The sequence below is a fragment of the Stigmatopora nigra genome, chromosome 6 (assembly GCF_051989575.1).
Source record: "Stigmatopora nigra isolate UIUO_SnigA chromosome 6, RoL_Snig_1.1, whole genome shotgun sequence".
Classification (NCBI taxonomy): Eukaryota; Metazoa; Chordata; class Actinopteri; order Syngnathiformes; family Syngnathidae; genus Stigmatopora; species Stigmatopora nigra.
The window spans coordinates 9,726,536-9,738,692 of record NC_135513.1 but is presented as its reverse complement, the minus strand read 5'-3'; the positions used below and the strand labels follow the sequence as shown (position 1 = coordinate 9,738,692).

The 12,157-nt window shown below is 41.5% G+C and overlaps 2 protein-coding genes across 2 annotated transcripts; one reads left to right on the top strand and one right to left on the bottom strand.

The window, feature by feature from the left end:
- Window positions 1-1,536: 1,536 nt before the first annotated feature.
- Window positions 1,537-4,254, top strand: krt98 (keratin 98). The gene is made up of 8 exons (XM_077718233.1): window positions 1,537-1,937; window positions 2,539-2,621; window positions 2,691-2,847; window positions 3,254-3,415; window positions 3,488-3,613; window positions 3,695-3,915; window positions 4,030-4,040; window positions 4,113-4,254. The coding sequence occupies exons 1-8, from the start codon at window positions 1,602-1,604 to the stop codon at window positions 4,208-4,210; spliced, it is 1,194 nt and encodes a 397-aa protein (XP_077574359.1). The 5' UTR covers window positions 1,537-1,601; the 3' UTR covers window positions 4,211-4,254.
- Window positions 4,255-5,147: 893 nt separating this feature from the next.
- On the bottom strand, window positions 5,148-7,106 carry LOC144197694 (keratin, type I cytoskeletal 50 kDa-like). The gene is made up of 7 exons (XM_077718232.1): window positions 6,617-7,106; window positions 6,470-6,552; window positions 6,218-6,374; window positions 5,978-6,139; window positions 5,769-5,894; window positions 5,437-5,654; window positions 5,148-5,356 (listed from the first exon to the last, which is right to left on the bottom strand). Exons 1-7 carry the CDS (start codon window positions 7,040-7,042, stop codon window positions 5,260-5,262), a joined length of 1,269 nt encoding a protein of 422 aa, XP_077574358.1. The 5' UTR covers window positions 7,043-7,106; the 3' UTR covers window positions 5,148-5,259.
- Window positions 7,107-12,157: the final 5,051 nt, after the last annotated feature.

The window sequence follows — 12,157 nt, the reverse complement described above, 5'->3', positions numbered from 1 at the left end:
TGTGAAGTGAAAATCAAGAAACAATGTATTAACAGTTTCTACAGTTTCTACATTAATTTCAACTTGTCGTAAGGTTTTGACTCCTGAGTTAATAAAAAAGGTGCTATTTAACCGACTAGCTTCATCTCGTGCTAAAGATGACATTATACAAAATGTAGTCTAGTCTGTGTTTAAGATTATTATGTGGGTCATATTCAATGATTTTTTTTTCATATTTTGCTGTGGGCCAATAAAAACTAAGCAGCGGACCGCAGTTGGCCGGCGGGCCAAAGTTTGGACACATTTAGTTGACACACCTGTCATCCCGTGAGACATCACCTTATCTATCAGATAGACAGAAAATGCCAAAGGGGACAGTAAGCATCAGTCAAACAACAAAGCTATGCTGCTAAACAAGATAAGGTGTAAAATAAGGGATCATTTTCCACTAGAGACAGGATGTTGTTTCTGGCAGGTGCAGAGAATTTTTACAACCATTCAGTGAGTCGACAATGTATAATTTGTAAAAAGAAGTACAGTGCCTGGCCTTGTGTAGTCAAATTAGAGTATGAACTCTTTATAGGACAAACAAATCATTTAATGTCGGCACTTTTAGACATAAATAAATAAGTAATAAATAAGCGTGTTGCTGAAATATATATATATATATATATATATATATATATATATATATATATATATATATATATATATATATATATATATATATATATATATATATATATATATATATATATATATATCAATATACAATATACATAAATACACAGAGATGCACACGTATACATATAGTTTTTCTGGTAATATAAAATCTTAGTGAATTATAATCAATCATTCAATGCATGTGTCGCGCTGTTTGACTTCTCTCATACATTCCGAAGCCATGTACACATTCAATGACTTCTAATGCATGACAGGAATCTGTGTTTAGCTTAAGGTTACACATTGTTTAACATTCACAATTGTAGTTATTGTGTTTGCCTGTCATTTAGTCTTGTGTGTGACGTCTACCAAACCTCTGTCCCAATATGAGGTGGGTCTGTGACACCAGGATGTAAAAGTATTTCAACATTCATGAGAAATGACTCCTCAAGCATCGGTAAATGCAATCTTGCTCATTTCCACGCTCGTATATTCTACTTCAATAACCTTGATGTCAACCTATACCTTGTTTGGTTGATGTGAAATTGTCACCGTCATGTGTCATTTCTGTTATGTTGGTGGGGCAAATGTTTTGAGTGAACATTTTCCTACATCTCTCCTCTTAATGTGTTACTTCAAAATGTTAGTTTTGTCTGGAAATGATACGAAGGGTGTCAATTACGAAATTTAGCATTTGGTGGAGAAGTATTTCAAGAACGCTTCCTCAGTGACAATAGATAAAATGCAGAATCTCAAGTTTGACCTGTAATGAGGGCCGATGAACCCCTCACCCACTTGCTGATGTAGTGATTACATGGAAAAAAATGGTAACCACATTCTTCTCTTTCAACGAAAGCCCCTCCCATTTTGCATCCTATATAAGCCAGAGGGCAAAGTGATGCTCACAACTGCAGATCATCTCCACTATTTCCGCTCGGACCACAACCAGATCCCCCATCATGTCGTTGAGAACTAGATCCTACGGCCAGAAAACCCTTAGCGTCTACGGTGGAGCCGGTGGCCACGGAACCCGCATTTCCTCCGCTCAGGCATGTTACCTACCCGCAGAGGGTTTCAACTTAGCCGACGGCCTGGACCTGCATGTGGGCGCCAACGAGAAGGCCACCATGCAGAACCTCAACGACCGCCTGGCCTCTTACCTGGAGAAGGTGCGCTCCCTGGAGATGGAGAACGAGCGCCTGGACAAGCAGATTAGAGAATGGTACCAGAGCAGATCTGTCATCACCCACGACTACACCAACTACTTCGTCATCATTGATGATCTGAAGGAAAAGGTGGGAGGAGTAATAGGATTATCCACTACATGATATGATGGCTCGTATTTTAACAGGGAAAAAAATGTTTAGAAGACAGGAAGCAAACACTTATCTTAAAGTGCATCACATCCCAGTATCATTGGGTTCAATCTAAGCTCCCACTAAAAATATCCCAACAGGTTTCTTCACTTTTGAGTCAATCTATCAGATATATTGCCATGGTTCTCACTCAAAAACAACTTGATAGGCTCCAACCCACCTGAAACCCTCAGGACACCAAGCTGTATAGGACATGGCCAGCTTTTATGACACTATGATAGCAATTCTTTGAACAACAATACTATATCTGTTGATATAACAAAGGCTGCCACAATTAGATTTCAATTCATGGCTTGATCAATTCATTATGATATGTAAACATTTAACAAAACCAGTTATATTTTAAATAGATGAGGGTCCTCAATCAATGTCTCAATCCAGATACACCCCCTTGAACTATATCGTTACACCCCTAATTATTACACACATGTAAAATCGAAATTATAGCAGCAAACTCTTAACAACTATTTCCGCGTTTGAACAATGACTTAATGTTGTGGCATGTCTGACATTCTCCCAGATCCGGATTGCCGCAAGGCTCAATGCCAAGACGATCCTCGACATCGACAACGCAAAACTGGCTGCTGATGACTTCAAAATGAAGTGAGTGTTCTCTCCGTGCACATCCAACAGGATCCACCTAAACCCTACCAAACTATGCCAATCTCTTAGATATGAGAATGAGCTGGCGATGAGAATGGCTGTGGAGGGCGATATCGCCGGCTTGAAGAGGGTACTGGAAGAGCTAAACAGGGCTAAAGTGGATCTGGAGTGCCAAGTGGACGGTTTTAAGGACGAGCTCATCATGCTAAAGAAAAATCATGAAGAGGTAAGGATGAAAGAAAATGAGTAACTTTAGCTCACTAGGTACATTCCTATGGGTAGCCCACGCCCATAAAGTATTTACACACCATTCTTGACCTCAGTGTGTATATCTCCATTCTTTTCACAATTCACCCAATGGTATTTGACAACTATCACCATTTGTCAAAGCCTATTGTGACTTAGGACCGTCCTAAAGTACACAGGACCACACTTTAAAAACACAAAGAATCTCAGTGTTAGGTGATTTTTGAACAAACACTTTTGCTCTGTTAAACACTGCCTTTGACTAAATTCAGTTTCTTGAATTAATTTCTGCTGCTTTTAGCTCATTGCTACAGTTTGTACCAAACATGTGAAAAGAACACAACAAAATATGAGTTTTTTAGGATTCCATCTTTGACTTTTTACAGGAATTGGCTTTACTGAGGAGTCAAATGGGCGGTCAAGTTAACGTGTCCGTGGATGCGTCACCCTCTCCAGACCTGAACCAGGCCATGACAGAAATCAGAGACCATTATGAGGCTCTGATCGCCAAAAATCGCAGGGAGCTCGAATCCTGGTACCAGACCAAGGTAACGAACAAAGCCAATGATAAGATTTGCTCAACCAAAAAATTAAAAAATCTATATATTTTTTTTGCCAAGATGGTAGCAATAGAACAAGAAGTGATCACACAAACAGAGTCCCTGGTGACATCCCGCACAGAAATCAAAGACCTGAAGACCACTCTTCAGAGGCTGGAGATTGAACTGCAGTCCCATATTAGCATGGTATTCCACTTTATTTTCCCAGCAACACATGGTCTCACTTCAATGTTGGTTCATCATATCTTCTTTTCACAAACCTATCAGAAAGCATCCCTTGAGGGCACCCTAGCAGAGACTCAATCCCGTTACGCTGCTCAATTGGCCGGCCTGCAAAACATGGTGGAGGGCTTAGAGGCGCAGCTTTCCCAGATCCACGCAAACATCACCAACAATAGGCACGAGTACGACATACTCTTGGACCTTAAAACCCGACTGGAGCTGGAGATTGCAGAGTATAGACGGCTGCTGGATGGAGAAGAGGAGAGGTGAGAATATGACTAAATATTGTGAAGAATCCCGAAAATATTGTTCCTTAAATCATTTAAAAAAAATAATATTCATCACTTGTAATAATATGCTCTGCTCTTCTTTTTGAACAGCTCAAGGCAAGGTGAGTTTCTTCAGACACAACATTAAAAATGTAATAAGGTTCAAATACTGAAATTAGCTTTCTTCTCTACAGTGGTCACCAAAGTCATCACAGTTGTGGAGACTGTCGTAGATGGGAGGGTGGTTGAGAGCAGCAAGACTGTCGATGTAGACGTGGATGAAGTTGAGTGAAACCTTGGAGGACACTTTGAATTCAATAAAGATGGTGCAGTTAATGCTTGCTTACTGCCATTTCTTATTCTTTTAAAAAATAATGAATGTTAGGCATGCCAGCCTCACAGCTCTGAGGTTCTGGGTTCAAATCTAGGTCATGTACAGCTATGTGGAGTTTGCATGTTCTAGCCGGGCCTGCCTGGGTTTTTCCTCCGGGTACACCGGTTTCCTCCCACATTCCAAAAACATGCATAGTGAGCTGATTTGACGCTCTAAATTGCCCCTGGGTATGGGTGTGGGTGTGAGTGTGCATGGCTGTCTTGCTCCTTGTGCACTTTGATCGGCTGTCAACTGATTCAGGGTGTCCCCCGCCTCTGGCCCAAAGACAGCTGGGATTCGCTCCAGCACCCCCTGCAACTCAAATGAGGATAAAGCGGTTCAAAAAATGAAATGAGATGAGAATATGTGCTGTCCCTTGTTAAGTAAACCAAACTCAACTCAAACTCAGTTCACATGTAAAAGAAACCGAGACCACCTTTCTTACTAGGTTTCGAACCAGCAGTCTGCTCTTCTCTATACTAGGCTGGTTTGTATTTACGGCAGCCCCCAAGGTATGCACTACAAATTTTGGTTTTACTCTGGACCAAACAGTATGGAATAAAAAAGTCTGAGAAGTGGTTGTTGGCAACCGGTTGGATTTGACCAGAGAACCACTATGTCAGGTTTAAGAGATTCAAATATACAGTACTGAGTCATCTAAGCCTGCATCTAAGGTCTCAGAACAACTGGATTCAAGTTATAGGAGGATGTGTTAAAGTAAAACTACATCAGTTATTAGAAAGTATGTTGTCATTGTGATAATATAATTTAAAGCCTATGCAGTTTATTCCCTTTCATATGTTCATCCCTTTGAACTGAACACAGTCAAGCGCGTGATTAAAGACAGACACAGGGAGTAGGTTGGCAGAACGTAGGGCAGCCTTTTATTACATCGTTTCTTCAGTTTGAGAGGAAAAGGTCGACTTCAGGCGTCACACCTTAGCGCTGCCGCTGCTGTTTGAGGCAGCCTACTGAGTGGTGGTTGTAGATGACACCACTTTGCCATCCAGGATATCCTCTGTGATCATGATCACCCGGGCAGAGCTGGTCCTGGTTGCGCCAATGCTGGGGGAGACCACGATGTATGCGTTAAACATTAAATGTGGTTGGACTCTTGTGACTGCAATTTGCTGATTTTCTCTTACCTTCCTTCTCCGTCCATAAGTCGCCTGTATTCAGCAATTTCCTGTTCAAGTTTGGTCTTAATGTCTAGGAGCATGCTGTATTCGTGGTTCTGGTTCTCAATGTCGGCACGCAGTTGCATCAGTTGGGATTCAAGATTTGTCACTTGCATTTGGAGGCCTTGGAGTATCATAGAATATCGTCCTTCGGTTTCTGCTAACGTGTTTTCCAGGGATGCTTTCTATAGGAACGCGGAGGAGAGAGAGCCCAGCATTAAAGAATTTGCAGATGGAGACATTGTGCCCAGTAGAAATTGTTTTGAGAATGTATCACTGAAAGGTTCATTTAAATGTACCATGCTTAGTTGAGACTGGAGTTCGATCTCTAAGCCCTGCAGGGTGCGACGGATCTCGGAGATTTCTGACCTGGAGGTCTGGAGAGTTTCTGTGCTGACGGCCATTTCCTTGTTGAGTGCATCGGTCTGCAATAGATGATTTGATTTGTTAGTTTCATGGTCCACTACTTGCTTTGTAACAACCAAAAAAAATGTTCTTTTGGGATTACCTTAGACTGGAACCAGCTTTCCAGATCTCTCTGGTTCTTTGCGGCGACGCTCTCGTACTGCTCACGGATCTCACTGATGACTCTGGTCAAATCGATTTGTGGTTTGGCATCTACTTCTACGTTGATCTGTCCAGTCATCTGTACCCTCATGGCTGCCATTTCCTGTCAAATAAAAATATTTGTTGGATGTAGGACCCAGAATATATCTTGTAATGAGATGTGAAATTCTTTGCTACTCACTTCATCGTGGTTACGTTTCAGGTAGCTAAGTTCTTCCTTGAGGCCTTCAATCTGCATCTCCAGGTCTGAGCGGACAAGTGTCAGCTCATCCAACATACGCTTGAGACCGGCAATGTCTGACTCCACTGAAAGACGCATAGCCAACTCGTTCTCATACCTGTGAGGCAATGAAAGGTCATATGCTGTCCCGTATAGAATACAGTTTACAAATGGTTTACAAGGGTTTTCTTCACTGTCAGCCTCTAAGCTTACTTGGTTTTGAAGTCATCGGCTGCCAGTTTAGCGTTATCGATGGCAAGATAGATTCCTCCGTTGATGCGTGTGGCGTCCTGAATCTGTGTGAAATATAGAATGACTGTAACTTTTTGTGAACGCAAATAGAATCAGATGTATTCTTACCTTCCCCTGCAGATCGCTGATGGTGAGCTGATAAGCAGAGTAGTCACGGGCAAGTGGGGAGGCCTTGTTCTCCAAGAACTGGCGGATTTTCAGTTCCAGTTCGGCATTGGCCTTCTCAAGGCTGCGCACTTTGTCGAGGTAAGTGGCCAGGCGGTCGTTCAGGTTCTGCATGGTGGCCTTCTCGTTGGCCCCAACATGGATATCCAGGCCTTCTCCCAAGCCAAAACCTGAACCACCTCCCATGCCAAAACTTGAACCTCCTCCGATGCTATAACTACTGCCACCTCCATAACTGCTGGAGATTCTTGAGCCACTACCTCCCGCACCTCCATAAACACTCAAAGCTTGGCCCCTGCGGATGCCACCACCCAGGTTTCCACCTGCATAGGAGCGGCCAGAGAAAGATGTCCTGGAGAGGGTTGACATTGTGTCGATTGGTCAGTGGTGACTTCCTTCCTGAGGGAGATGATGGACTGAGATACACTGTGGCTTCTCTGTGTCCCTTTTATGCTGTGGAAGGCGGCCTCTGCTGCAAGTAAAGGCGTGCTGAGACGAAAGGAGGAGCATTGCTTAAAATGCCAGGCTCCACCCCTCATCCTAATCCCTCAGGTTAATTCACTACAAGTTATCTGAAGGAGAAAAGGGGGACTTGGAATCTAAAGACATTCAAAAAATATATGTACATGCCCATAAACCTCACACAAGACATGAAATTCAGACCACTTTCTCCCCTTATTTCTTGAACTACCATAGTCCATGACTTTGGATTGTAATCACTATATTTGTTTCAAAGTATGAATAGTGAAAGGTTGACGCCCTTGTCCTCTTAGCCTGAGGCTGTGAAGTCAGATCCAACCAGTTTGAAGTGTCATGTCAGTTCCCTGACAGATGATATATCATCTATGAATTACTGTCATTCTCAAACAAAGCAGCCAAACCACTTGTGCTAAAAGCGAAGGACAGTTATATAAGACATAATTATGGCAAATTTATTGACATTGATTGGTTTCATTCAACTTCATCTTTTATTTTGCACAAATATGAGATTAATCTTCCGTCACCATTTTGGTGACCTCAGCTGTCTAAATGCTAACTTTGTGAAGCCATTTCCTACAAGTTGTTGAAATACCAATTTCCCAATCGTCATTTAGAGCTTCTTATTTTAAAATTGAAACGCTCATCAGACTCAGATTTTGAAGGATGTCTATCCATAATCAGTTGGCAATGGTGGTTTGTGTTATTTAAACATTATTATATTGATTCTATGTATTCTGCTGTGACTTCACTGCATTGTGTGTCCATGCTTTGCGCTTTCGTAAGAGGTGCAACATGATGCCATTGCCGTGACTACAGGGTGTGGCGGAGTGGCAATAGGCTTATTGGAACATGTTGCTGCTCTGGTCAGGTTGGTTTGAAATTCAATTAAAACAACGAGGCTGCAAGTTGGTGCCTGAAAGATTAGTACACACTTTGCAACTCTGTGCAGGTTATCTGCACAACAATTCGATGCAAACAGAAAAGTCACTCTTGGTTTAAAGAGTCAGTGTGGGACTACGACTGAGAGAATCTAATCGAAAATGATTTATTCTGTATATTTGTTTTTTTTTAGCCATCTCTTTGCATTGGTGTGCCAAATTGGGGTTTAAAATGGATTAGTGAATGCAAAAAAACTAAATGAATAATGTTACTGGGACAGTAAATATAGGAATATGTCCTGCATGGTTTGTTAATGAAAATATGCATTTTTGTGCCGCGTGGACATACACACCTTTGAAAATCTCTGCGTGTCATGATGTCCAGGCAACAAATGGTGGGAAACATTTAAATGTATGATTTAGAGTTAGCATTCATTACTTAAAACGATGATATCGAAGCTGCTAAATATTGTTGTGTTAAAAAAAGGAGACTTTATTTGAAATGGTGCCTTAAAGCCAGGGGTCTGCAAACTACATAAACTACTTACATTTTAAGACTATATAGGTCGGAATGTACTCATTTAATTTTTTATTTGAAATATTCATTATATGCATCATTAGTACAATTTTTTATTGCTAATCTGGCAACCAAAAACCGAAGGAATGTTGTGTGCTCCTTTCGTTCAAATTCACAAAAATTGAAAGAAGTTCTTTATCAGTTTCAAAGATTTATCTTGCAAAGTCTTGAATCTTAGATAAACTTCCGATAAGGACAACTTTATGCTTAATTGCATTTAATTTCACATTGTTTTATACCATTTTAAATGGTGTTTGTTGTACCAGTCTGCAGGTAAAAGGACACAGTGTCTTTAAACCTTGAACATGTTCTTGCTTGAACATACCAGGTCACAAGGGAACTGGGAGTTTGGTATGTGAAAGACTAGTTCAAGGTGTGGCTGCAATCTCTGAACAAAGCACACTGGAAGTTTGGTTTGAGGCTTAAAACATTTTATCCGAGAGGATTTCTATTTAAGTGAAGAAACTTCTATTTGAGTAAAAAAAAAGGTGGATTTGAAGGTTCATAGCTAATAATTTTGAAATATTACTGAAGTTGCTAAATATTCTAGTAAATGTGCAAAAACAGGGACTCATTTGAAACAGCATCACAGCACTGGGTTCAAATCGAAGTCGGTCCACCCGTGTGGAATTTGAATGTTCTCCCCGGGCCGGTGTGGGTTTTCTCCGTGTACTCCATTTTCCACCCACATTCCAAAAAGTGTGAGTGAGCATGGTTGTCCGTCTCCTTGTACCCAGCAATCTGCTGGCCAACGATTCAGGGTGTCCTCGGCCTCTGGCCCTAAGTCAGCTGGGATGGGCTCCAGCACCCCCTGCGTCCCTTGCGAGGATGTAGTGGTTCAGAAAATAAATGGAAAAAAATATTTAGTATTGTCACAAGGGTTGAAGTGGGGTGCTGGAGCCTATCCCAGCTTACAACCAGCCTACCTTGTGTATTTTTGGTATGTGGGAGGGAAGCGGAGTACCTGGGGAAAACCCACGTAAGCCCAAGGAGAACATGCAAATTCCACTCAGTGAGGACTGACTTGGGATTGAAACCTTAACCCCAGAACTGTGGCCAGCGCACTAACCATTCGGCAACCAGCTGCCTGATTTGTTCACTTCTACCTCTTAATGGGAAGACTCAGTTCAAATGACTTTATAGACAAATACTTGGTTGACAAGAAGTATTTCAGCTTTAGGGGAAAGCAGTTATTGCATGTCAGCAAGGTATACTTTGTGCTCAGACTAGTGAATGCCTAAAGTGCTTTTAGTTGGGTGTGGAAATGTTGGAATTTATATGACCCTTGTCCACTCCACAAGTCATACTTTTATTAATAACACTTGAAATAATTTGCTTGACGCAAATGCAATGAAACAATATTTCATTTACTGACTATTTTGGCGTGAAATAAACATATCAGTCCTGCGCTTAGTTTTCGGTGGTCTTTTCTCAGGCTGCTTGAATTCAGGTTAGGACAGGTTTGTGTGGTACACGTTGACTTAGCCTCCAGGTGTTGGCTCCGCCCTTAACTACAATCAAAGGTTATGCAACACACTTGGCATTCTTTCTCTCAGGTCTGGAAATTTCCAGCAGATTTTGCAAAACATGTGAACTGTCCATCTGCAAATAGTGTAATTGGATCTCTGTAACCATTTTCACAAAGTCTGCTTAATCCCATTGCTTGACATTATACATACAAAATGTACCGTGACACTGTTTGTAGATTTCTTTTAGGTTTTTTTTGCAGTCTGATCACTGTTGTTTGCAGTCATAAATGTAGCATGCATTCTTTTCAAAACTCCCGAGTAGGTGTTTCAAGTGCCTGCAGTCCCATTTTGTCAATAAACATTTCTTCACTGTTTTAATAACCACCTTCCACCAATTATCCTTGTTATCCGACCAGTCCATGCAATAAAAGATTCTATTGGCACGTTATCTTAGCTTACTAGTCAAATACCAAGTTCAGATGGTTACTAAGTACTTGGAGTACTAAATGTTCATGAGAAGAACATAATATACTCTTATTAGTAGCGTTACTGTCATGTTCTATTTGCTTCACTACTACTATTTTTGTTCAATTAGTATTCGAAAAGTGTTGTACTATTATACTGCAATTTCATAGAGAAGGGGAAGGCAGTTATGGGGAAGAAAAAAAAAAAGGCCAGCCAATCACAGGTCAACCATGCACACTCACACCCATACCTAGGGGCAATTTAGAGTGTACAATCAGGCTACCATGTTTTTGGAATGTGGGAGGAACCCAAAGTGCCCACCCAAACCCAGGGAGAACATGCAAACTTCACACAGGTGGACCGACCTGGATTTGAACCCAGGACAACACCCTTACTTACTAATTCCAAAATTGTTTTACAGTTGGCAATGGCCTTAATAAGAAAACAAGGTATTTCTACCAGAATGTCAAATTATACATTAAAAATTCAAAGTCCTATATTACTGAGAAGTTTAATGGTAGTGTTTAATTGTGTACAAGTCGTCCAAAAGAGGGCGAGTACTTAGCGCCTCAGTCTCACAGCTCTGGGGTCTTGGGTTCCAGTCCAAGTCGGTACACCTGTATGCAGTTTGCATGTTCTCCCTGGGCTTGTGTGGGTTTCCTCTGGGTAATTAAAAAAAAATGCATGGTAGGCTGATTGGACCCTCTAAAATGCCCCTATGTGTGGGTGGTATGGGAGTGAGTGTGCATGGTTGTCCGTCTCCTTGTGCCTTGTGATTGGCTAGCCACCAATTCGGGGTGTCCCCCACCTCTGGCCCTGAGACAGCTGGGATTGGCTCCAGCACCCCTTGTGACCCTAATAAGGATAAAGCGGTTCAGAAAATCAGATGAGATATGAGATGAGTTCTCCAAAAGTGACAGTAGAAGGAGGGTGGGGGTACTTAATTATTTAACAATGGGGACATGATGGATGATGGTTATCATATATAATTGTGAACATGTTGATTGTACTCTTCTTTGACCAAAACTTTGGTTGTATGCTTAAGTATAGACAACTTTTCACAACATACACAAATATGTGAATATATGGAACTTAAAATTTTTTACCTGTTTGCTTGGCAGCGTCATTTGTCCTTATGGGGGGTGGGGTTTGGATCTAACCATGTTCATAATTTTTCCACATAAACTGGGTGTGGCTGAAAATATTAGTCTTGGAAATTGGAAAGACACAGACGCCACCTAGTGTCTAAGAAAGAAATTGAATAGAGAGTAGTAAATTCTTATAGCAGTTACCCGACTGTACCATCAATGTCGATAACTGACTGATCAAAATGGACTGGACGTGTATTGTCATTAATGACAACACAGAGCTCCAGGGTCCTGGGTTCAGTACCTCTGTGTAGAGTTTGAATGTTCTCCCCGGGCCTTCGTGAGTTTCGTCCGGGTACTCCGGTTTCCTCCTACATTCCAAGAAAAAAAAAACATGCATGAACGGCTGATTGGACACTCTAAATTGCCCCTAAGTATGGGTGTCATTGTGCACTTGTGTCCGTCTCCTTGTGTTCTGCGATCGACTAGCCATCGTTTTGTGGTGTCTCCCATCTCTGGGCTGGAGA

What these genes read in the sequence shown, in the direction of transcription:
- krt98 (XM_077718233.1), top strand. Translation starts at nt 1,602, where the DNA reads ATGTCGTTGAGAACTAGATCCTACGGCCAGAAAACCCTTAGCGTCTAC. An exon ending in TAAAGAAAAATCATGAAGAG is followed by an intron (nt 2,848 to 3,253) that starts GTAAGGATGAAA and finishes GACTTTTTACAG; the next exon opens with GAATTGGCTTTACTGAGGAG. An exon ending in AATCCTGGTACCAGACCAAG is followed by an intron (nt 3,416 to 3,487) that starts GTAACGAACAAA and finishes TTTTTTGCCAAG; the next exon opens with ATGGTAGCAATAGAACAAGA.
- LOC144197694 (XM_077718232.1), bottom strand. Translation starts at nt 7,042, where the DNA reads ATGTCAACCCTCTCCAGGACATCTTTCTCTGGCCGCTCCTATGCAGGT. An exon ending in GCCGATGACTTCAAAACCAA is followed by an intron (nt 6,375 to 6,469) that starts GTAAGCTTAGAG and finishes ATTGCCTCACAG; the next exon opens with GTATGAGAACGAGTTGGCTA. An exon ending in TGAAACGTAACCACGATGAA is followed by an intron (nt 6,140 to 6,217) that starts GTGAGTAGCAAA and finishes TTTATTTGACAG; the next exon opens with GAAATGGCAGCCATGAGGGT.